This window comes from Heptranchias perlo, chromosome X (assembly GCF_035084215.1).
Source record: "Heptranchias perlo isolate sHepPer1 chromosome X, sHepPer1.hap1, whole genome shotgun sequence".
NCBI lineage: Eukaryota > Metazoa > Chordata > Chondrichthyes > Hexanchiformes > Hexanchidae > Heptranchias > Heptranchias perlo.
The window spans coordinates 925,091-947,590 of NC_090370.1; the positions used below are offsets into that span (position 1 = coordinate 925,091).

The 22,500-nt window shown below is 56.5% G+C and overlaps 1 protein-coding gene across 1 annotated transcript in view; it reads left to right on the forward strand.

Moving 5' to 3' along the window:
* The window catches only part of LOC137307072 (transcription factor Sp1-like), a 44,421-nt gene extending 34,035 nt beyond the window's left edge, over positions 1-10,386 (forward strand). Inside the window, 2 exon segments of the mRNA XM_067976410.1 lie at positions 417-616; positions 9,563-10,386. Of these exon segments, the coding sequence (XP_067832511.1) occupies positions 417-616; positions 9,563-9,876 (514 nt within the window). The 3' untranslated portion in view covers positions 9,877-10,386.
* Positions 10,387-22,500: the final 12,114 nt, after the last annotated feature.

Genomic DNA, 22,500 nt, shown 5'->3' on the forward strand with positions numbered 1-22,500 from the left:
TGCCCAGGATCCCGTAAGCCCTTTTTAAAATCCTTCAAAGACTTGTGTACGTAAAAGCCTCAGGTCTTTCTGTGCCTGCAACCCCTTTGATATTACCTCTCCTCGTTCTTCCTTCCAAAATGCATCACTTCGCACTTGTCTGCATTGAATTGCACCAGCCGCGTGTCCGCCCGTTTCACCAGCCTGCCTGTGTCCTCCTGAAGCCTGTTGCTATCCTTCACGTTGTCCGCTACGTTCCCCTCTGTCCCCGAACCGGTGTTCCTGTGCGGATTGATGGGCTGAACGGCCTTTTTTCCGCGCTCGTCGTCGTCGCGCGCGCGCCCGCCAAGCGTTTACGGTGTTGGTGAGCGATGCTGGATGTGACGTTCCTTTAATCTTTTCGTGCGTGCCCGCCCCCCGCCCCCCTCCCAATCCAGAGGCTCCGGGGATCCAGGTAAGAAGAAGCAGCACATCTGCCACATCCTGGGCTGCGGGAAGGTGTACGGGAAGACGTCGCACCTACGGGCGCACCTGAGGTGGCACACCGGCGAGAGGCCCTTCGTCTGCAACTGGCTCTTCTGCGGCAAGAGGTTCACCCGGTCGGACGAGCTCCAGAGGCATAAACGGACGCACACGGGTGAGTTGCTGGTGCGCGGGGGGCTGGGGCGTTGAAGGAGGAATGTCTGGGGGTGGGGTCCGAGGGGCGACGCTACTATCTGAACCAGCTCGAGGCAAGAGTAAAAGATCGGGGGGTGATGATTTTTTTAAAAAATCATAAAATGAGGGAAACCGCTCAGCAGGTTCTGGAGAGAGAGAGAAAAACGCAGAGTTGACGTTTCAGCTTGTCGGTAGTTAGAGATTTCAACAGTTTATAAGCAAGGACAGAGCCAGGGAGAACAAAAGGGGAAGGGTCTGTGATCGAGTGGAGGGCGGGAGTGATTAAATGACACAAGGGATGATGGTGCAAGGCAAGGAGGGTGGTAATGGGGCAGGTAAAGGAACAACATCGACTTGCATTTATACGGAGCCTTTAACGTAGTAAAACGTCCCCCAAAGGCGCTTCACAGGAGTGTAAATCAGACAAAATTTGACACCGAGCCACATGAGATATTAGGGACAGGTGACCAAAAGCTTGGTCAAAGAGGTAGGTTTTAAGGAGCGTCTTAAAGGAGGAGAGAGAGGCGGAGAGGCTTAGGGAGGGAATTCCAGAGCTCGGGGCCCGGGCAGCTGAAGGCACGGCCACCAATGGTGGGAGCGATGGAAATCGGGAGGATGCGCAAGAGGCCAGAATTGGAGGAGGGCAGAGATCTGGGAGGGTCGTAGGGGCTGGAGGAGGTTACAGGGATAGGGAGGGGGGCGAGGAGGCCACGGAGGGATTTGAACAGGAGGATGAGAATTTTAAAATCGAGGCATTGCCGGACCCGGGAGCCAATGTGGGTCAGCGAGCGCAGTGAAAAAAATCTCCGTTTTGCCCCACATCAAGAAATTGTGCCCGTCCCATCTTACCCAATGTTGCGTGGGTGAACGGGACTCGGTGCGAGTTAGGATACGGGGGGGGGGGCAGCAGAGTTTTGGATGAGCTGGAGTTTACGGAGGGTGGAAGGCGGGGGGCCGGCCAGGAGAGCGTTGGGATAGCCGAGTCTGGAGGGGACGAAGGCACGGACGAGGGTTTCAGCAGCAGATGAGCTGAGGCGGAGGCGGGCGATGTTACAGAGGCGGGAGTAGGCGGTCTCGGTGACGGAGAGGAGACGCGGTCAGAAGCTCAGCTCGGGTCAGACTGGACGCCGAGGTTGCGGAACGGTCTGGTTCAGCCTCGGACGGTGGCCGGGGAGAGGGACGGAGTCGGTGGCGGAGGGGGGAAACGGAGTTTGTGGCGGGGATCGAAGACAGCGGCCAACTACGGGGACGGGTCCAGGTTTGGCGTGAATTGCGGCAACGGAACCAATACCGGCAGCTGCCGTCCCAGAATTTTGGAAACCAAATTTCCAGCGTGAGTCCCCCGAAATGGCATCCGATCTCCTGCGATAGCCATTGCAGTTCTGCGGTTTTTGGGGTGTGGGGGCCACCCAGAAACTTTCAGAAAGGGAAAGCAGACGGGGTGCAGGAACAGAGAGACCTGAGGGTCCACACGTACCAAAATTTGACAGTGATAAGTCGATAAAGCATACCCGGGCTTAATGAACAGAGGCACAAGAGTACAAAAGCAAGGAATTTATTGCTGAACCGTTTATAAATCGTTGGCTGGGCCTGAGCTGGAGTATAGTGTGTCCGATTCTGGGCCCCGCACTTCAGGAAGGACGGTCAGGGCCCTCGGAGAGGGTGCGCGGAGGAGATTTACCAGGGACGAGGGGACTTCAGTCATGCGGAGAGACCGGAGAAGCTGGGATTGTTCTCCTTGGAGCAGAGAAGGTTGAGGGGGAGATTTAATGGAGGTGATCAAAATTACGAGGGGGGTTTTGATCGAGACGATGGGGAGAGACTGTTTCCAGTGGCAGGAGGGTCGGTAACCAGAGGACACGGATTTAAGATAATTGGTAAAGGAATCGGAGGGGGGGAGAGATGAGGAGAATGTTTTTTTACGCAGCGAGTTGTTACGATCTGGAACTCGCTGCCTGAAAGGGCGGTGGAAGCAGATTCAATAATAACTTTCAAAAGAGAATTAGCAAGTACTTGAAAAGGAATAGTTTGCAGGGCGTCAGGGGAAAGATCGGGGGAGGTGGGTGGGAAGAGCGCGACAAATTGGACGGCTCTTTCAAAGGGCCGGCACAGGCACGATGGGCCAAATGGCCTCCTTCTGTGCTGTACCATTTTATGACGTGCCTGTCGTCAGTAACATCCTCAGCCGCCGAAACTCTGTGTGGGATAATTTTAGAAATCTCGAACAGGCCCTCTCTCGTCTTGAGAAAAAGATACCGAGTGTCCAATTTGGAAAGACCTTAACAGCAGCGGGTGGGTAATTTCAGCTCGCGAGTACTGACACCCTTCCAGGAGTTCCTTCCAAATATTGTAGCGTTCCAGGTAATCTCCTGCAATTAGTGACACCACTCCAGGGACCCCCTGTAAATACCGGCACGCTCCCCGGGGACCCCCTGTAAATACTGACACGCTCCCCGGGGACCCCCTGTAAATACTGGCACTCTCCCGGGGACCCCCTGTAAATACTGACACGCTCCCCGGGGACCCCCTGTAAATACTGACACGCTCCCCGGGGACCCCCCTGTAAATACTAACACGCTCCCCGGAGACCCCCTGTAAATACTGACACTCTCCCGGGGACCCCCTGTAAATACTGACACGGTCCCCGGGGACCCCCTGTAAATACCGGCACGCTCCCCGGAGACCCCCTGTAAATACCGGCACGTTCCCCGGGGACCCCCTGTAAATACTGACACGCTCCCAGGGACCCCCTGTAAATACTGACACGCTCCCCAGGGACCCCCTGTAAATACCGGCACGTTCCCGGGGACCCCCTGTAAATACTGACACTCTCCCGGGGACCCCCTGTAAATACTGACACACTCCCCGGGGACCCCCTGTAAATACTGACACTCTCCCGGGGACCCCCTGTAAATACTGACACACTCCCCGGGGACCCCCTGTAAATACTGACACTCTCCCGGGGACCCCCTGTAAATACTGACACTCTCCCGGGGACCCCCTGTAAATACTGACACTCTCCCGGGGACCCCCTGTAAATACTGACACTCTCCCGGGGACCCCCTGTAAATACTGACACGCTCCCCGGGGACTCCCCTGTAAATACTGGCACACTCCCCGGGGACCCCCTGTAAATACTGACACGCTCCCCGGGGACTCCCCTGTAAATACTGACACGCTCCCCGGGGACCCCCTGTAAATACTGGCACGCTCCCCGGGGACCCCCTGTAAATACCGACACGCTCCCTGGAGACCCCCTGTAAATACTGACACTCTTCCCGGGGACCCCCTGTAAATACTGACACTCTTCCCGGGGACCCCCTGTAAATACTGGCACGCTCCCCGGGGACCCCCTGTAAATACTGGCACGTTCCCGGGGACCCCCTGTAAATACTGACACGCTCCCCGGGGACAGCCTGTAAATACTGACACGCTCCCTGGGGACCCCCTGTAAATACTGGCACGTTCCCCGGGGACCCCCTGTAAATACTGACACGCTCCCGGGGACCCCCTGTAAATACTGACACGCTCCCCGGGGACCCCCTGTAAATACTGACACTCTCCCGGGGACCCCCTGTAAATACTGACACGGTCCCCGGGGACCCCCTGTAAATACCGGCACGCTCCCCGGAGACCCCCTGTAAATACCGGCACGTTCCCCGGGGACCCCCTGTAAATACTGACACGCTCCCCAGGGACCCCCTGTAAATACTGACACGCTCCCCAGGGACCCCCTGTAAATACCGGCACGTTCCCCGGGGACCCCCTGTAAATACTGACACTCTCCCGGGGACCCCTGTAAATACTGACACACTCCCCGGGGACCCCCTGTAAATACTGACACTCTCCCGGGGACCCCCTGTAAATACTGACACACTCCCGGGGACCCCCTGTAAATACTGACACTCTCCCGGGGACCCCCTGTAAATACTGACACTCTCCCGGGGACCCCCTGTAAATACTGACACTCTCCCGGGGACCCCCTGTAAATACTGACACTCTCCCGGGGACCCCCTGTAAATACTGACACGCTCCCCGGGGACTCCCCTGTAAATACTGGCACACTCCCCGGGGACCCCCTGTAAATACTGACACGCTCCCCGGGGACTCCCCTGTAAATACTGACACGCTCCCCGGGGACCCCCTGTAAATACTGGCACGCTCCCCGGGGACCCCCTGTAAATACCGACACGCTCCCTGGAGACCCCCTGTAAATACTGACACTCTTCCCGGGGACCCCCTGTAAATACTGACACTCTTCCCGGGGACCCCCTGTAAATACTGGCACGCTCCCCGGGGACCCCCCTGTAAATACTGGCACGTTCCCCGGGGACCCCCTGTAAATACTGACACGCTCCCCGGGGACAGCCTGTAAATACTGACACGCTCCCTGGGGACCCCCTGTAAATACTGGCACGTTCCCCGGGGACCCCTGTAAATACTGACACGCTCCCGGGGACCCCCTGTAAATACTGACACGCTCCCCGGGGACCCCCTGTAAATACTGACACGCTCCCGGGGACCCCCTGTAAATACTGACACGCTCCCCGGGACCCCCTGTAAATACTGACACGCTCCCCGGGGACCCCCTGTAAATACTGACACGCTCCCCGGGACCCCCTGTAAATACTGACACGCTCCCGGGGACCCCCTGTAAATACTGACACGCTCCCCGGGGACCCCCTGTAAATACTGACACACTCCCCGGGGACCCCCTGTAAATACTGGCACGCTCCCCGGGGACCCCCTGTAAATACTGGCACGCTCCCCGGGGACCCCCTGTAAATACTGACACGCTCCCCCGGGACCCCTGTAAATACTGGCACGCTCCCCGGGGACCCCCTGTAAATACTGACACACACCCGGGGACCCCCTGTAAATACTGACACGCTCCCGGGGACCACCTGTAAATACTGACACGCTCCCCGGGGACGCCCTGTAAATACTGACACGCTCCCCCGGGGACCACCTGTAAATACTGACACGCTCCCCGGGACCCCCTGTAAATACTGACACGCTCCCTGGGGACCCCCTGTAAATACTGGCACGTTCCCCGGGGACCCCCTGTAAATACTGGCACGCTCCCCGGGGACCCCCTGTAAATACTGACACACTCCCCGGGGACCCTCTGTAAATACTGACACGCTCCCGGGGACCCCCTGTAAATACTGGCACGCTCCCCGGGGACCCCCTGTAAATACTGGCACGCTCCCCAGGGACCCCCTGTAAATACTGGCACGCTCCCCGGGGACCCCCTGTAAATACTGACACGCTCCCCGGGGACCCCCTGTAAATACTGACACGCTTCCCGGGGACCCCCTGTAAATACTGACACGCTCCCTGGGGACCCCCTGTAAATACTGACACGCTCCCGGGGACCCCCTGTAAATACTGACACACTCCCGGGGACCCCCTGTAAATATTGGCACGCTCCCCGAGGACCCCCTGTAAATACTGACACACTCCCCGGGTCCCCCTGTAAACGCGGCCACGCTCCCCGGGGACCCCCACTAATATTGCACACTCCCAGAAATCCCTCCAAATATTGACGCATTTATGGGTATCTCCTGCAATTGGTGACAAACTCCTGGGGAGCCCCCGTGTGCGTGCGTCTGCGTGCGCGTGTCTCTGCACGTGTGTGAGTGAATGTATCCGTGTGTGTCTGTGTGTGTGTGTGTGAATGTGTCTGTGCGTGTGTGAATGTGTCTGTGCGTGTGTGAATGTGTCTGTGCGTGTGTGAATGTGTCTGTGCGTGTGTGAATGTGTCTGTGCGTGTGTGAATGTGTCTGTGCGTGTGTGAATGTGTCTGTGCGTGTGTGAATGTGTCTGTGCGTGTGTGAATGTGTCTGTGCGTGTGTGAATGTGTCTGTGCGTGTGTGAATGTGTCTGTGCGTGTGTGAATGTGTCTGTGCGTGTGTGAATGTGTCTGCGTGTGTGAATGTGTCTGCGTGTGTGAATGTGTCTGTGCGTGTGTGAATGTGTCTGTGCGTGTGTGAATGTGTCTGTGCGTGTGTGAATGTGTCTGTGCGTGTGTGAATGTGTCTGTGCGTGTGTGAGTGTGTCTGTGCGTGTGTGAGTGTGTCTGTGCGTGTGTGAGTGTGTCTGTGCGTGTGTGAGTGTGTCTGTGCGTGTGTGAGTGTGTCTGTGCGTGTGTGAGTGTGTCTGTGCGTGTGTGAGTGTGTCTGTGCGTGTGTGAGTGTGTCTGTGCGTGTGTGAGTGTGTCTGTGCGTGTGTGAGTGTGTCTGTGCGTGTGTGAGTGTGTCTGTGCGTGTGTGAGTGTGTCTGTGCGTGTGTGAGTGTGTCTGTGCGTGTGTGAGTGTGTCTGTGCGTGTGTGAGTGTGTCTGTGCGTGTGTGAGTGTGTCTGTGCGTGTGTGAGTGTGTCTGTGCGTGTGTGAGTGTGTCTGTGCGTGTGTGAGTGTGTCTGTGCGTGTGTGAGTGTGTCTGTGCGTGTGTGAGTGTGTCTGTGCGTGTGTGAGTGTGTCTGTGCGTGTGTGAGTGTGTCTGTGCGTGTGTGAGTGTGTCTGTGCGTGTGTGAGTGTGTCTGTGCGTGTGTGAGTGTGTCTGTGCGTGTGTGAGTGTGTCTGTGCGTGTGTGAGTGTGTCTGTGCGTGTGTGAGTGTGTCTGTGCGTGTGTGAGTGTGTCTGTGCGTGTGTGAGTGTGTCTGTGCGTGTGTGAGTGTGTCTGTGCGTGTGTGAGTGTGTCTGTGCGTGTGTGAGTGTGTCTGTGCGTGTGTGAGTGTGTCTGTGCGTGTGTGAGTGTGTCTGTGCGTGTGTGAGTGTGTCTGTGCGTGTGTGAGTGTGTCTGTGCGTGTGTGAGTCGTGTCTGTGCGTGTGTGAGTGTGTCTGTGCGTGTGTGAGTGTGTCTGTGCGTGTGTGAGTGTGTCTGTGCGTGTGTGAGTGTGTCTGTGCGTGTGTGAGTGTGTCTGTGCGTGTGTGAGTGTGTCTGTGCGTGTGTGAGTGTGTCTGTGCGTGTGTGAGTGTGTCTGTGCGTGTGTGAGTGTGTCTGTGCGTGTGTGAGTGTGTCTGTGCGTGTGTGAGTGTGTCTGTGCGTGTGTGAGTGTGTCTGTGCGTGTGTGAGTGTGTCTGTGCGTGTGTGAGTGTGTCTGTGCGTGTGTGAGTGTGTCTGTGCGTGTGTGAGTGTGTCTGCGCGTGTGTGAGTGTGTCTGCGCGTGTGTGAGTGTGTCTGCGCGTGTGTGAGTGTGTCTGCGCGTGTGTGAGTGTGTCTGCGCGTGTGTGAGTGTGTCTGCGCGTGTGTGAGTGTGTCTGCGCGTGTGTGAGTGTGTCTGCGCGTGTGTGAATGTGTCTGCGCGTGTGTGAATGTGTCTGCGCGTGTGTGTGAATGTGTCTGCGCGTGTGTGTGAATGTGTCTGCGCGTGTGTGAATGTGTCTGCGCGTGTGTGAATGTGTCTGCGCGTGTGTGAATGTGTCTGCGCGTGTGTGAATGTGTCTGCGCGTGTGTGAATGTGTCTGCGCGTGTGTGAATGTGTCTGCGCGTGTGTGAATGTGTCTGCGCGTGTGTGAATGTGTCTGCGCGTGTGTGAATGTGTCGTTCTGCGCGTGTGTGAATGTGTCTGCGCGTGTGTGAATGTGTCTGCGCGTGTGTGAATGTGTCTGCGCGTGTGTGAATGTGTCTGCGCGTGTGTGAATGTGTCTGCGCGTGTGTGAATGTGTCTGCGCGTGTGTGAATGTGTCTGCGCGTGTGCGTGTGAATGTGTCTGCGCGTGTGCGTGTGAATGTGTCTGCGCGTGTGTGAGAGTGAATGTATCCGTCTGTGTGCGCGCGTGTGTGTCTCTGCACGTGTGTGAGTGAATGTTTTTTTTTTGCCTCTGGTTGAAAAATGCTGAGGAGCTCCCCCAGGTGGCCTAGTGAGTGCTGAGCTATGGAGGCGAGCTCGTCATTGCTCCCTCCTGAGTTAGCCGATCTCAGGGTGGGGTGAGGGGGGTGGGAGGGAGGCGGAGGGGAGCGGGTGCGGATTTGGCTCGAGCGTCCCTGGGTCAGGAAGAGGGGGTAATGTTTGTCCCTGATTACTACGCGCGGGACACACGGGGCGTGATAACCCCCTCTCACCCGAGGACAAGTGTGTGGACGGCAGCTCAGAGCAGGATTGTGCTCACTCGCGATGCCGCCCACAGTCGAACAGCTCGCCACCTAGGCTCGTAACGTCACCCCAAGAAGAGGGTTGGCGATTTGAGGAGAGGAGAGGAGCAGGGTTTTTTGGCGGGGGGGGGGGAGAATAGAGATGGAAGTAAATAATAACTTGCAATTATACAGAGCCTTTAACGTAGTAAAACGTCCCCCAAGGCCCTTCACAGGAGCGTAAATCAGTCAGAAATCAGACACCGAGCCACATGAGGAGATATTAGGGACAGGTGACCGAAAGCTCGGTCAAAGAGGTAGGTTTTAAGGAGCGTCTTAAAGGAGAGGAGAGAGAGAGAGAGGCGGAGAGGTTTAGGGAGGGAATTCCAGAGCTCGGGGCCCGGGCGGCCGAAGGCACGGCCGCCAATGGTGGGAGCGATGGAAATCGGGGGGATGGACAAGACGCCGGAATTGGAGGGGCGCAGAGATCTGGGAGGGTCGTAGGGGCTGGAGGAGGTGACAGAGAGAGGGAGGGAGGGGGGGGGGGGATTTGAACAGGAGGGTGAGAATTTTAAAACCGAGGCGTTGCGGGTCAGCGAGCACGAGTTGTGGGAGGAAGGGGGGAGGGTGGTGGTTGATGGGTGAACGGGACTCGGTGCGAGTTAGGGTACGGGGGAGCGAGCCGGAGTATTGGACGAGCCGAAGTTCACGCAGCGGGCGGGAAAGCACGGTGACCGTAATCACAATAACGAGAATACAAAGGCTCGGGGCTTTCTTTCCTCTGACCGCGTGTAACGTTACTTGTCTTCTTTTGACCCTCGTTCGTTTTCCCCCCCAACCCCCACGTCAGGTGAGAAGAAATTCGCCTGCCCGCAGTGCCCCAAGAGGTTCATGAGGAGCGACCACCTGTCCAAGCACATCAAGACCCACCAGAACAAGAAGGGGGGGCCGGCCCCCGTCCCCGGGGCCCCCGCCACGGGGGAGGGCACCGTCTCCACCTCGGCGGGCACCCCGCTCATATCGGCGACGGGCGTGGTGATGGAGACGATTCCCCACGACGGCATCGCCCGGCTGACCAGGGAGAGCGGAGGGAGCGCCGGGGGAATGGGGGTCATGCAGGTGTCAGACCTTCAGACCATCAACATCAGCGGTAACGGTTACTGATCGACGGCCGCGGCGGGGCTGGATTGGTGGGGGGGTGGGGGTGGGGTGGGGGGGGTTGGGGTGGTCCTGAACCGCGCCCGGACGCCCGACTCTGCCGCGATCGGACGTCCAGTCACTTTAACGGCGGCCTTTGATAAATTATATTATCAATGCAATACTTTTCTTATTCTAGATTTCGTTTCGAAAAACAAAAAAAATGAAAAACACGCAACAGCAACGGGAGGGTGGGGTTAAAAAAAAAAAATTTAATAAGACAACGGGCGGTCCCATAAGTGACAACATCTACCGCAGAATGCCTTAACCTGTACTATTTAATCCGGGACAGTTTTTTTTTTCTAATGAAATCTTTCAAGAGCTGTCGAGCAGTCCTAAGATAATCTGTTGGGGGTTTTTTTTTTATATATATATATATATATGAAAAAATTTTTAAAACAAACTTTTTTTTTTAAAAACAAGAAATTAAGCAAGTCGCCTTCGCTGCCTGGAGAAGGGGGGGAGGCGGAGAAAGAATTAACGTGTGCGTATGTGTCACAGGGTTGGGGTGGGGATTGGGTGCGTTGTAAGTTGTGTCTTCCTGTGTCTTGGGACGGTTGGCCATGACCGTCTCCTGCTCCGGCACTGCTCTGAGTTACCGCTTTTTTTTTTGCACGCGACGCGCTCGCTCTCTCGTGGCGGGACAGGCTCGAGAGGGGCTGAACGGCCTCCTCCTGTTCCTGTGTCACAGCCTCGAGAGGGGGCTGAACGGCCTCCTCCTGTTGCTGTGTCACAGCCTCGAGAGGGGGCTGAACGGCCTCCTCCTGTTGCTGTGTCACAGCCTCGAGAGGGGCTGAACGGCCTCCTCCTGTTGCTGTGTCACAGCCTCGAGAGGGGCTGAACGGCCTCCTCCTGTTGCTGTGTCACAGCCTCGAGAGGGCCTGAACGGCCTCCTCCTGTTCCTGTGTGACAGGCTCGAGAGGGGCTGAACGGCCTCCTGCCCCTGAGAGAGAGAGTTTGCGCCTCGGGTCGCTCGGAGAGCATCGTGTGCCCGTGCAATTGACAATACGGACAGGCGCCCCGGAAGACTCCCCACCCCTCCTGACCTCCGCAGAAAGTTTGGCATTCACATTGGGCGCGACGGGTTGGCCTTCCGCCCTGGGCTCGGCCGATATCTGTCGGTCATCCCGGCCGTGGCGTTACAGCGTTGAAGTGGCGTCTGAATAACTCCTTCCCCCCACCCCCCCGCCCTTCCCAGCTTTGCTTTCTGTCATTTGTTTGCATGCGTGTGCCTGCCCGCCCGCGCGTCTGCCGTGCAATCTCCGGCCGATTTAGGGGAGCGGAGATACGATGAGGGGCGGGGGGAGCAGCTGGGAGACCGCCAGGCTTTCGAACCCCAGTGGGGGGGCGGTTGCTCGGCGTCGTGTCTCCGTCTCGCGCACAGCAGGATCCCGCGAACAGCGTTCGAGGCGGGTTGACTTGGGAGGAGGAGTGTTGGGGGTGAACTTGTTGGCTTAAGGTACCTGCCTGCGTCCATCCCTCACCCCACCTGCTGGGCGACGGGGGAGAGCAGATAATTAAACCGTATCGTGTAAGAAAGCAGGGGATTTAAATTTCCAAGGATTGTAATTTTTTAAGTTGCTGCGTTGAGATTATTGTGGTTGATTTATGGTAATTATGAAATACTCAAAACACTCCCACCCAAAGCTACACATTCCTGCCTCAGCAATTTTATTTTACTTCTTTTTCTCGTTTGCTGGCCGTGTTTGGGACAGGAGGAGGCCATTCAGCCCCTCTCGAGCCTGTTGCACATGAACAGGAGGAGGCCATTCAGCCCCTCTCGAGCCTGTTGCACAGGAACAGGAGGAGGCCATTCAGCCCCTCTCGAGCCTGTTGCACAGGAACAGGAGGAGGCCGTTCAGCCCCTCTCGAGCCTGTTGCACAGGAACAGGAGGAGGCCGTTCAGCCCCTCTCGAGCCTGTTGCACAGGAACAGGAGGAGGCCGTTCAGCCCCTCTCGAGCCTGTCGCATAGGAACAGGAGGAGGCCGTTCAGCCCCCCTTGAGCCTGTCACACAGGAACAGGAGGAGGCCGTTCAGCGCCCCCTCGAGCCTGTCACACAGGAACAGGTGGAGGCCGTTCAGCCCCCTCGAGCCCGTTCCACCATTCAGTTAGATCATGGCTGATCTGTATCTTAACTCCATCTGCCCGCCTTGGTTCCGTAACCCTTAATACCCTCGCCTGATGAAAACTTGTTGGATCTCCGTGTTATTGTACGAAAGCGGACACGCGGAGAGGCACGCGGGGGAGCAAAAGGCAGGTGACCGTGTAGGTAATCAAAAGGAGTGCGGGAGAGGAGTTAGCATAGGGCCTATAATCCTCGCGGGGGCAGTCAGATGTGGCGTGTAAACGCATCACTTTGTGGTGTCTCTTCCCCGTTCCCCTCTTTTTATTTTTTTTTTGTAACCTGCACCTCCCCGGTCCAGGAAACGGGGACGGGGAGGTGGGAGAGGCACACGTCGACTTAACGCACTGATCGACCCCACCCCTCCGAGTTGGGCTAAGTGAGACGGGAGCAGGGGGTCTGGTAATCCAGTCTCCATCGTGCTAACCCCCCTAACGACGCTCTCAGGGGGGGGGGGGGCAGGGAGGGGAGAAGAGGGTGAGGCAGGCGCTGGCTGCATTTTAAACGACCTTTTTTTTTAAATTTTAAAACAAAACTATATATTTCTAATGAATGAACGAACTTTACCCTACGGTCTCTGAGTTGGCAGGTGGGAGTAGGGGGGAGAGAGAGAGAGACACCAAAGCGTGTGTTGTGTTTTAAAGTATGCAATTAATCCAAAGTGCTTTTTTTTTAAACCAACGGGCTAATCTCCTCCGCAGGAGGGGAGGGAGGGAGGGTTGGTGGGGGCTGGAACTCAGTGAGGGAGAGGCACTGATAACGGAGGGGTGGGTAGGTGGACAGGAGAGGGGACGATGGCTGGGAGGAAGGATTCCGACAGATCTCTGGGACGGTCCCCTCTTTTCGCCCCTCCTAACGGGCTCCGTTAACTTTAGTATAAACAGCGGGAAAATTCATATGCCCGCTGCCCCTTAACTATCGCACCTACCTCCCTACCGTCTCCCAGATAAACAGCCCCAAGTCTCTCCCTGCGACTCGTGCCCCCTCTTAACTCGAGGCGGTCTGACTTGCTTATATTTTTTTACTTCTCGGGATAGCCGGCATTTATTGCCCGTCCCTAATCGCCCCTTGAGATGGTGGCGGTGAGCCGCCGCCTCGAACCGCTGCAGTCCGTGGGGTGAAGGTGCTCCCACAGCGCTGTTTTGTGTGTGTGTGTGTGTGTGTGTGTGAGAGAGAGACTCGGAGGTGACGGTATTGCTGCCTCTCGCCCTTCCAGCTGGCGGAGATCGGGGTGGGGGGTTTTGCTGGAAATGACATTGTACGCGCTCTGCCGTTTCTGCCGCACGGTTTAACATTCCAAAGGAGCGAGACGTTGCCTTTGAGCTGGGGTCACTTCACTTCCGAGCGTCGAGCTGCGCCCCCCCCACTCCTCCTCTTCGATCGTGCGTCGCGCCAGCCCTGAGAGAAACCTCTTGAGAATCATGGCCTTTCTTTTTAAGATAGGAAACGCGGCAGCAGAGACGAGACCTCGATTATTGTTATTATTTTTTCTTCAACTCAAAATCAGTGAATTTTCCACGGCGCAGGGGAAAGAGGAGGGGTCGGCCCCCGAGACTGTGGCGGTCAGTGCTAGCCCTCGCGCCTGGTCCAGTCCCGCTGACCCTCGTTCCCTCCCCGTGCCTCCCCCCCCAATCTCTTTCGAGACAAATGTCATATAATTTCAGCGCTGAATTTTGCCCTCGACTTGGCTTGCAATTGCAACGAGTTTTTATATATATATATATATATATATATATATAAGATTATCGTTGAGATATGTTGTCTTTTCTTTGGAGAGAGTTTTTGACGTGAAACAAATCGGGAGGGGGGGGGTTTTCTTGGCCAAAATTTTATTTTTTAAAAATAGAAAATATTTGTAATTGTTCTTCTCTTGCTCTGTTTCCGTTACTCGTTCGACTGTAAGGATGCAGTTGTACTGCTCGATGGCTCTCGACCTGTACTGTTGTGTGTACGGGAAGGTGTGGCTTTTAAAACAGGAGAATTATATATATATATATATATATATATATAGTTTCTCTCCCGGTGAAGTTTGGTGCTGGGACAGGAGCTGTGTGTACAGGCCATAATCACATTTGTAAATATTTCTTATAATTAATCTTTTTTTAGCTCCTTCCCTCCCCTCTCCGAGCACTTAAATTTTCCCCGCCTGCAAACAATAGGACGTAACTGGGTGCTGATGCCCAGAGAGGCCCCACTACATCTTCCAAAATCTACCTTCCTACCCCGGCCCACAAACGGCCTTTCTTACTTCAGTGCGATTTGCAGGACCGCCGTCACCGTAGAATGGTCGTTCAGCGAGGCCGTTCGGCCCGTCGTGCCTGTGCCGGCTCTTTGAAAGAGCTGTCCAATCGATCCCACTCCCCTCCTGCTTGTTCTCTTTCCCCCCCCCCGCCCCTGCTCTTTCCCCGTAGCCCTGCAAATTTTTCCCCTTCAAGTATTTATCCGATTCCCCCTTTTGAAAGTTATTATTGAATCTGCTCCCACCGCCCTTTCAGGCAGCGCGTTCCAGATCATCACAACTCGCTGCGTAAAAAAACATTCTCCTCATCTCCCCCCCCCTCTGGTTCTTTTACCAATTATCTTAAATCCGTGTCCTCTGGTTACCGACCCTCCTGCCACTGGAAACGGTTTCTCCTCATCGACTCTATCAAAACCCCCTCGTGATTTCGATCACCTCTATTAAATCTCCCCCTTAACCTTCTCTGCTCTAAGGAGAACATCTCCCAGCTTCTCCAGTCTCTCTGCATAACTGAAGTCCCTCATCCCTGGTACCGTTCTGGTAAATCTCCCCCCTTAACCTTCTCTGCTCTTAAGGAGAACATCTCCCAGCCTTCTCCAGCCTCTCCGCGTAACTGAAGTCCCTCATCCCGATTACCGTTCCAGGAAATCTCCCCCCTTAACCTTCTCTGCTCTAAAGGAGAACATCCCCCAGATTCTCCAGTCAAAATCCGTCATTTTAAGCCATGAAATTGAGGAGGGAGTGCTGTATCGGAACGTCCCAGCAGCGAGCAGAAACCCCAGGTGATTTTCCCACTCCCCCCCCCCCCCCCCCCCCCCCCCCCAACAAAATAAAAACTCCGGGACACTGGAGCCAACTGTAAGACCTCCCAGTTAGATCAGCCCAGCACAGTAAGGACCTTCAAAGTCTGGTAAAGAGCCGACCGTTGAGGAGAGGGTGATCCAAAAGACAAAATTAACTTTTTCCCCGTTTTCCGAAACCCTCCACACGGTTCGAGATTTTTTTTATTGAAAGGATTACATGGGATTTTAATGCACAGAAACAGGCCGTTCGGCCCGTCTGGTCCGTGCTGGTGTTTATGCTCCACACGAGCCTCCTCCCTCCCTACTCCATCTCACCCTATCACCATCTCCTTCTGTTCCTTTCTCCCTCATGTGTTTATCCGGCTTCCCCTTAAACCCATCTCCGCTATTCCCCTCGACCACTCCATGTGGGAGCGAGTGCCACATTCTCACCGCTCTCTGGGTAAAGAGGTTTCTCCTGAATTCCCGATTGGATTTATTAGTGACTATCTTATATTTATGGCCCCCTAGTTCTGATCTCCCCCCACAAGTGGAAACATCATCTCTACGTCTACCCTATCGAACCCCTTCATAATTTTAGAGACCTCTACCAGGGTCACCCCCTCAGCCTTCTCTTCTCTAGAGAAAAGAGCCCCAGCCTGTTCAGCCTTCCCCGATAGTTGTAAACTCTCAGTCCTGCCATCGTCCTTGTAAATCTTTTTTTGCACTTTCTCAATCGGGGTGAAGAGGTGGGTAAGATTGACGCAGAATTTAGACCATCAGCTCCCGGTCTCGAGTAAAGAATCATTACACCTGGGACAGAATGAGATTCACCTCTCGATTCCCCTCACCAGCGTTCCCCTGAAAGGGGCCGTCCCGTGGCCCGCTTTATCCTTGCCAGGTGCTCTCGGACACTCTAGTGGCATTATCGATGTACTGCACGTTTGAAGATTGTCCGTTCCCTCCCAACCCAGTTTCCTTCACTTCCCCCTCCCTAAAATGCACCAATTCTGACTGCCCCGCTCTCTCCCCGTAGCCCTGTATCAATCCCCACACTAATCCCACTGCCCCGCTCTCTCCCCATAGTCCTGTATCAATCCCACACTAATCCCACTGCCCCGCTCTCTCCCCGTAGCCCTGTATCAATCCCCACACTAATCCCACTGCCCCGCTCTCTCCCCATAGTCCTGTATCAATCCCACACTAATCCCACTGCCCCGCTCTCTCCCCGTAGCCCTGTATCAATCCCCACACTAATCCCACTGCCCCGCTCTCTCCACACAGCCCTGTATCAATCCCACACTAATCCCACTGCCCCGCTCTCTCCCCGTAGCCCTGTATCAATCCCCACACTAATCCCACTGCCCCGCTCTCTCCCCATAGTCCTGTATCAATCCCCACACTAATCCCACTGCACCGCTCTCTCCCCATAGCCCTGTATCAATCCCAAAGTAATCCCACTGCCCCGCTCTCTCCCCATAGCCCTGTATCAATCCCCAAACTAATCCGACTGCCCCGCTCTCTCCCCATAGCCCTGTATCAATCCCCAAACTAATCCCACTGCCCCGCTCTCTCCCCATAGCCCTGTATCAATCCCCAAACTAATCCCACTGCCCCGCTCTCTCCCCATAGCCCTGTATCAATCCCACACTAATCCCACTGCCCCGCTCTCTCCCCATAGCCCTGTATCAATCCCACACTAATCCCACTGCCCCGCTCTCTCCCCATAGCCCTGTATCAATCCCACACGAATCCCACTGCCCCGCTCTCTCCCCATAGCCCTGTATCAATCCCACACGAATCCCACTGCCCCGCTCTCTCCCCATAGCCCTGTATCAATCCCCAAACTAATCCCACTGCCCCACTCTCTCCCCGTAGCCCTGTATCAATCCCAAACTAATCCCACTGCCCCACTCTCTCCCCATAGCCCTGTATCAATCCCACACTAATCCCACTGCCCCGCTCTCTCCCCATAGCCCTGTATCAATCCCCACACTAATCCCACTGCCCCGCTCTCTCCCCATGGCCCTGTATCAATCCCACACTAATCCCACTGCCCCGCTCTCTCCCCATAGCCCTGTATCAATCCCACACTAATCCCACTGCCCCGCTCTCTCCCCATAGCCCTGTATCAATCCCCACACTAATCCCACTGCCCCGCTCTCTCCCCATGGCCCTGTATCAATCCCATACTAATCCCACTGCCCCGCTCTCTCCCCATAGCCCTGTATCAATCCCACACTAATCCCACTGTCCCACTCTCTCCCCATGGCCCTGTATCAATCCCACACTAATCCCACTGTCCCACTCTCTCCCCATGGCCCTGTATCAATCCCACACTAATCCCACTGCCCCACTCTCTCCACATAGCCCTGTATCAATCCCACACTAATCCCACTGCCCCACTCTCTCCCCATGGCCCTGTATCAATCCCACACTAATCCCACTGCCCCACTCTCTCCCCCATGGCCCTGTATCAATCCCACACTAATCCCACTGCCCCACTCTCTCCCCATGGCCCTGTATCAATCCCACACTAATCCCACTGCCCCACTCTCTCCCCATAGCCCTGTATCAATCCCACACTAATCCCACTGCCCCACTCTCTCCCCATAGCCCTGTATCAATCCCACTAATCCCACTGCCCCGCTCTCTCCCCATAGCCCTGTATCAATCCCACACTAATCCCACTGCCCCACTCTCTCCCCATGGCCCTGTATCAATCCCACACTAATCCCACTGCCCCACTCTCTCCCCATAGCCCTGTATCAATCCCACACTAATCCCACTGCCCCACTCTCTCCACATAGCCCTGTATCAATCCCCACACTAATCCCACTGCCCCGCTCTCTCCCCATAGCCCTGTATCAATCCCACACTAATCCCACTGCCCCACTCTCTCCCCATAGCCCTGTATCAATCCCACACTAATCCCACTGCCCCACTCTCTCCCCATAGCCCTGTATCAATCCCACACTAATCCCACTGCCCCACTCTCTCCACATAGCCCTGTATCAATCCCACACTAATCCCACTGCCCCACTCTCTCCCCATGGCCCTGTATCAATCCCACACTAATCCCACTGCCCCACTCTCTCCCCATGGCCCTGTATCAATCCCACACTAATCCCACTGCCCCACTCTCTCCCCATAGCCCTGTATCAATCCCACACTAATCCCACTGCCCCGCTCTCTCCTGAATAGAATCCATCTCCGTTATTCCCCTCACCCACTCCATGTGGTAGTGAGTTCCACATTCTCACCACTCTCTGGGTAAAGAAGTTTCTCCTGAATTCCCGATTGGATTTATTGGTGACTATCTTATATTTATGGCACCCTAGTTCTGATCTCCCCCCACAAGTGGAAACATCTTCTCTACGTCTACCCTATCAAACCCCTTCATTAATTTTAAAGACCTCTATCAGGGTCACCCCCTCAGCTTTCTCTTTTCTGGAGAAAAGAGCCCCAGCCTGTTCAGCCTTTCCTGATGGTTATAACCTCTCAGTCCCGGTATCATCCTTGTGAATCCTTTTTGCGCCTTCTCCAGTGCCTCTATATCCTTTTTATAGTATGGAGACCAGAACTTGCACAGTGCCCCTGGTGTGGTCTAACCATTTGCATTGTGTCCGTATACACACACACACACACACACACACACACACACTATCACTGATCTGTGTCTCTGCAGAGTTGAAAAGGTGCCTTATGTAATCTCAATTAAAAATTCGACGTATCTGTGGGCGGGGGCTACTGAGGTGTAATTTTGTGTGTTTTAATTTTTATTTTCTCTTTGAAAATATATTGTAAACCTTCAGGGAGAAAGTGTATTTTATTTTTTAATTTCATCCGTAAGGCGATGGATTAAGTGCGCACAAGCCATCCCGCAGAGGAGGGAGCCAGCAAAAGCCTGCTGGGTTTTTACTCTTGGGTACTGTGCTCGTCTGGAGAGCAGCGAGTTACAGATCGGCCATGATCTAATTGAACGGCGGAACAGGCTCGAGGGGGGCTGAATGGACCTCCTCCTGTTCCTGCGTAACAGGCTCGAGGGGCTGAATGGACCTCCTCCTGTTCCTGCGTAACAGGCTCGAGGGGGGCTGAACGGCCTCCTCCTGTTCCTGCGTAACAGGCTCGAGGGGGGCTGAACGGCCTCCTCCTGTTCCTGCGTAACAGGCTCGAGGGGGGCTGAACGGCCTCCTCCTGTTCCTGCGTAACAGGCTCGAGGGGGGCTGAACGGCCTCCTCCTGTTCCTGCGTAACAGGCTCGAGGGGGGCTGAACGGCCTCCTCCTGTTCCTGCGTAACAGGCTCGAGGGGGGCTGAACGGCCTCCTCCTGTTCCTGCGTAACAGGCTCGAGGGGGGCTGAACGGCCGCCTCCTGTTCCTGCGTAACAGGCTCGAGGGGGGCTGAACGGCCTCCTCCTGTTCCTGCGTAACAGGCTCGAGGGGGGCTGAACGGGCCTCCTCCTGTTCCTGCGTAACAGGCTCGAGGGGGGCTGAACGGCCTCCTCCTGTTCCTATGTTGCTAACATGTAGGGGCGTGTGTGTGTGTGTCTGTCTGTTTTGCTGGCCTCCCCATTTCCCCCATCTCTCCGCTCGTGTCCCCCAAAAATAACAGCACCCCCCTGAGGTGAGATTGACGGGGTGGGAGAGGGGGCCAGGACTGCTTTGCGAGACAAATCTATATATTTTTTTTTTAAAAAGATGAGCGTATAAGTCTTTGTACAGTAACCCTTAGATGTTCCCCCCCCCTCTCGCTCTCCTCACCCACGGTTTTGGGAGAGTGCGCTCCATACGGGCCCCCCGATCGGCCCTCAGTTCCCCCACCCACCCCTCCGTGATCCCCGGGTTTCCAAGACTTCACCGGCTGGGGCCTGAAACGAGAGACCGGACCTGTCTGGAGGGTGGGGCACAATCCGTTTCTGCTTCGGGGGGGGGCGGGGGGGGGGCGGGGAGGGGGGAGCAGCAGCGATCGGCTGCGGACGAGAACGAAACGGTTCTGCGTTTTTGGCGGGGTGGGGGTCGTTGCGACGCGAGCTCCCCACCTTACCTTGCGCGCCCCGTTTCCTGTTTTTTGTCGGTGGGGGGGGCGGTGTTGGTATTATTATTTTTAATGATTACTATCGGGTGTCTCGAGGGGTCGGTTTTTATTGTGGAAAGATTAATGACGGACGAATTTTACGCGAGAATTTTCTCTGCATGGGACGTAATGATTTTTTTTTTGTTTGTTTTATTTTCGTGCGTGTGTGTGTGTGGGGTGAGTTGGGGAGAGGGTCGCGGGGGTTCGATCCGGAAGGGAAGGGAGGCAGAAGAAAGCCGTGCGCGCGTGTGTGTGTGTGTGTGTGTGTGTGTGTGTGTGTGTGTGTGTATATATCTCCCACCTCCCTGTTACTCTCGAGGCATACGGGTTTAATTTTTAAAAGAAATGTTAAATCTCGAGCATTTAGCAAAACCCGACGACCAAAATTTTTATTGCTCCAAAGAATGATGGACAGATTTTGATGCAGCGCCAAACCTCGCGGGGAGGGGGCCTTCTATTCTCCCTCCGCGTTTTCCCCCCCCCCCCATCTCTCGATTATAGCCCCCCCCCAAAAAACGAAGGGCATTGACGCAGGGTTTGGGGGGTTGTGCAAAATAAAAAAATAAACTTTTTTTTTTCCCTGCCGCTCGACCTCTGCTCGATCGTCGGAGGATGGTGGTCGGGGTCTGGGGGTCCGGGAGGCTCGCTCCTCGTCGAGCCCCCCCTCCCCTCCCCCCCCCCCCCCCCCTCGAGCCCCGTGCCTGAACACCCGGGGCGAGGGAGGGGGCAGACAGTCGCCCTCTCCGGACGCGAGACCGGAGAGGCAGGTTTCTGGAGCGGGTTTGCAGCAGTGGGATGAAACGGGGCGGGGGGAGACGGGGGGGACCAGTTCTGTCCCAGCGTGTGCAAACAGCAGCCGCCCTCCCCTTCACTTCTCTCCGGTTCCGATTGGATCCTTACTCGTAAACGGCGGCATTTAGATCCAATAGGGAATGTCTCCTAAACTCTCCCACTCTTCCCTCCTATTCCCCCCTCCCTCTCTCTCCGTTCCCCCTTCCCCCTCTCTTTCCCCCTTCCCCCTCTCGTTCCCCCTTCCCCCTCTCTTTCCCCCTTCCCCCTCTCTTTCCCCCTTCCCCCTCTCTTTCCCCCTTCCCCCTCTCTTTCCCCCTTCCCCCTCTCTTTCCCCCTTCCCCCTCTCTTTCCCCCTTCCCCCTCTCTTTCCCCCTTCCCCCTCTCTTTCCCCCTTCCCCCTCTCTTTCCCCCTTCCCCCTCTCTTTCCCCCTTCCCCCTCTCTTTCCCCCTTCCCCCTCTCTTTCCCCCTTCCCCCTCTCTTTCCCCCTTCCCCCTCTCTTTCCCCCTTCCCCCTCTCTTTCCCCCTTCCCCCTCTCTTTCCCCCTTCCCCCTCTCTTTCCCCCTTCCCCCTCTCTTTCCCCCTTCCCCCTCTCTTTCCCCCTTCCCCCTCTCTTTCCCCCTTCCCCCTCTCTTTCCCCCTTCCCCCTCTCTTTCCCCCTTCCCCCTCTCTTTCCCCCTTCCCCCTCTCTTTCCCCCTCTCCCCTTCCTCTCTGTTCCCCCTCCCCCTTCCTCTCTGTGCCCCCCTCTTCCCCCCGTCCTCTCTTGTGCCCCCCTCTTCCCCCCGTCCTCTCTTGTGCCCCCCTCTTCCCCCCGTCCTCTCTTGTGCCCCCCTCTTCCCCCCGTCCTCTCTTGTGCCCCCCTCTTCCCCCCGTCCTCTCTTGTGCCCCCCTCTCCCCCCCCCGTCCTCTCTTGTGCCCCCCTCTCCCCCCCCGTCCTCTCTTGTGCCCCCCTCTCCCCCCCCGTCCTCTCTTGTGCCCCCCTCTCCCCCCCCGTCCTCTCTTGTGCCCCCCTCTCCCCCCCCGTCCTCTCTTGTGCCCCCCTCTCCCCCCCCTGTCCTCTCTTGTGCCCCCCTCTCCCCCCCCGTCCTCTCTTGTGCCCCCCTCTCCCCCCCCGTCCTCTCTTGTGCCCCCCTCTCCCCCCCGTCCTCTCTTGTGCCCCCCTCTCCCCCCCCCGTCCTCTCTTGTGCCCCCCTCTCCCCCCCCCGTCCTCTCTTGTGCCCCCCTCTCCCCCCCCCGTCCTCTCTTGTGCCCCCCTCTCCCCCCCGTCCTCTCTTGTGCCCCCCTCTCCCCCCCGTCCTCTCTTGTGCCCCCCTCTCCCCCCCCCCGTCCTCTCTTGTGCCCCCCTCTCTCCCCCCGTCCTCTCTTGTGCCCCCCTCTCCCCCCCCGTCCTCTCTTGTGCCCCCCTCTCCCCCCCCGTCCTCTCTTGTGCCCCCCTCTCCCCCCCGCCCTCTCTTGTGCCCCCCTCTCCCCCCCCGTCCTCTCTTGTGCCCCCCTCTCCCCCCCCCCGTCCTCTCTTGTGCCCCCCTCTCCCCCCCCCGTCCTCTCTTGTGCCCCCCTCTCCCCCCCCCGTCCTCTCTTGT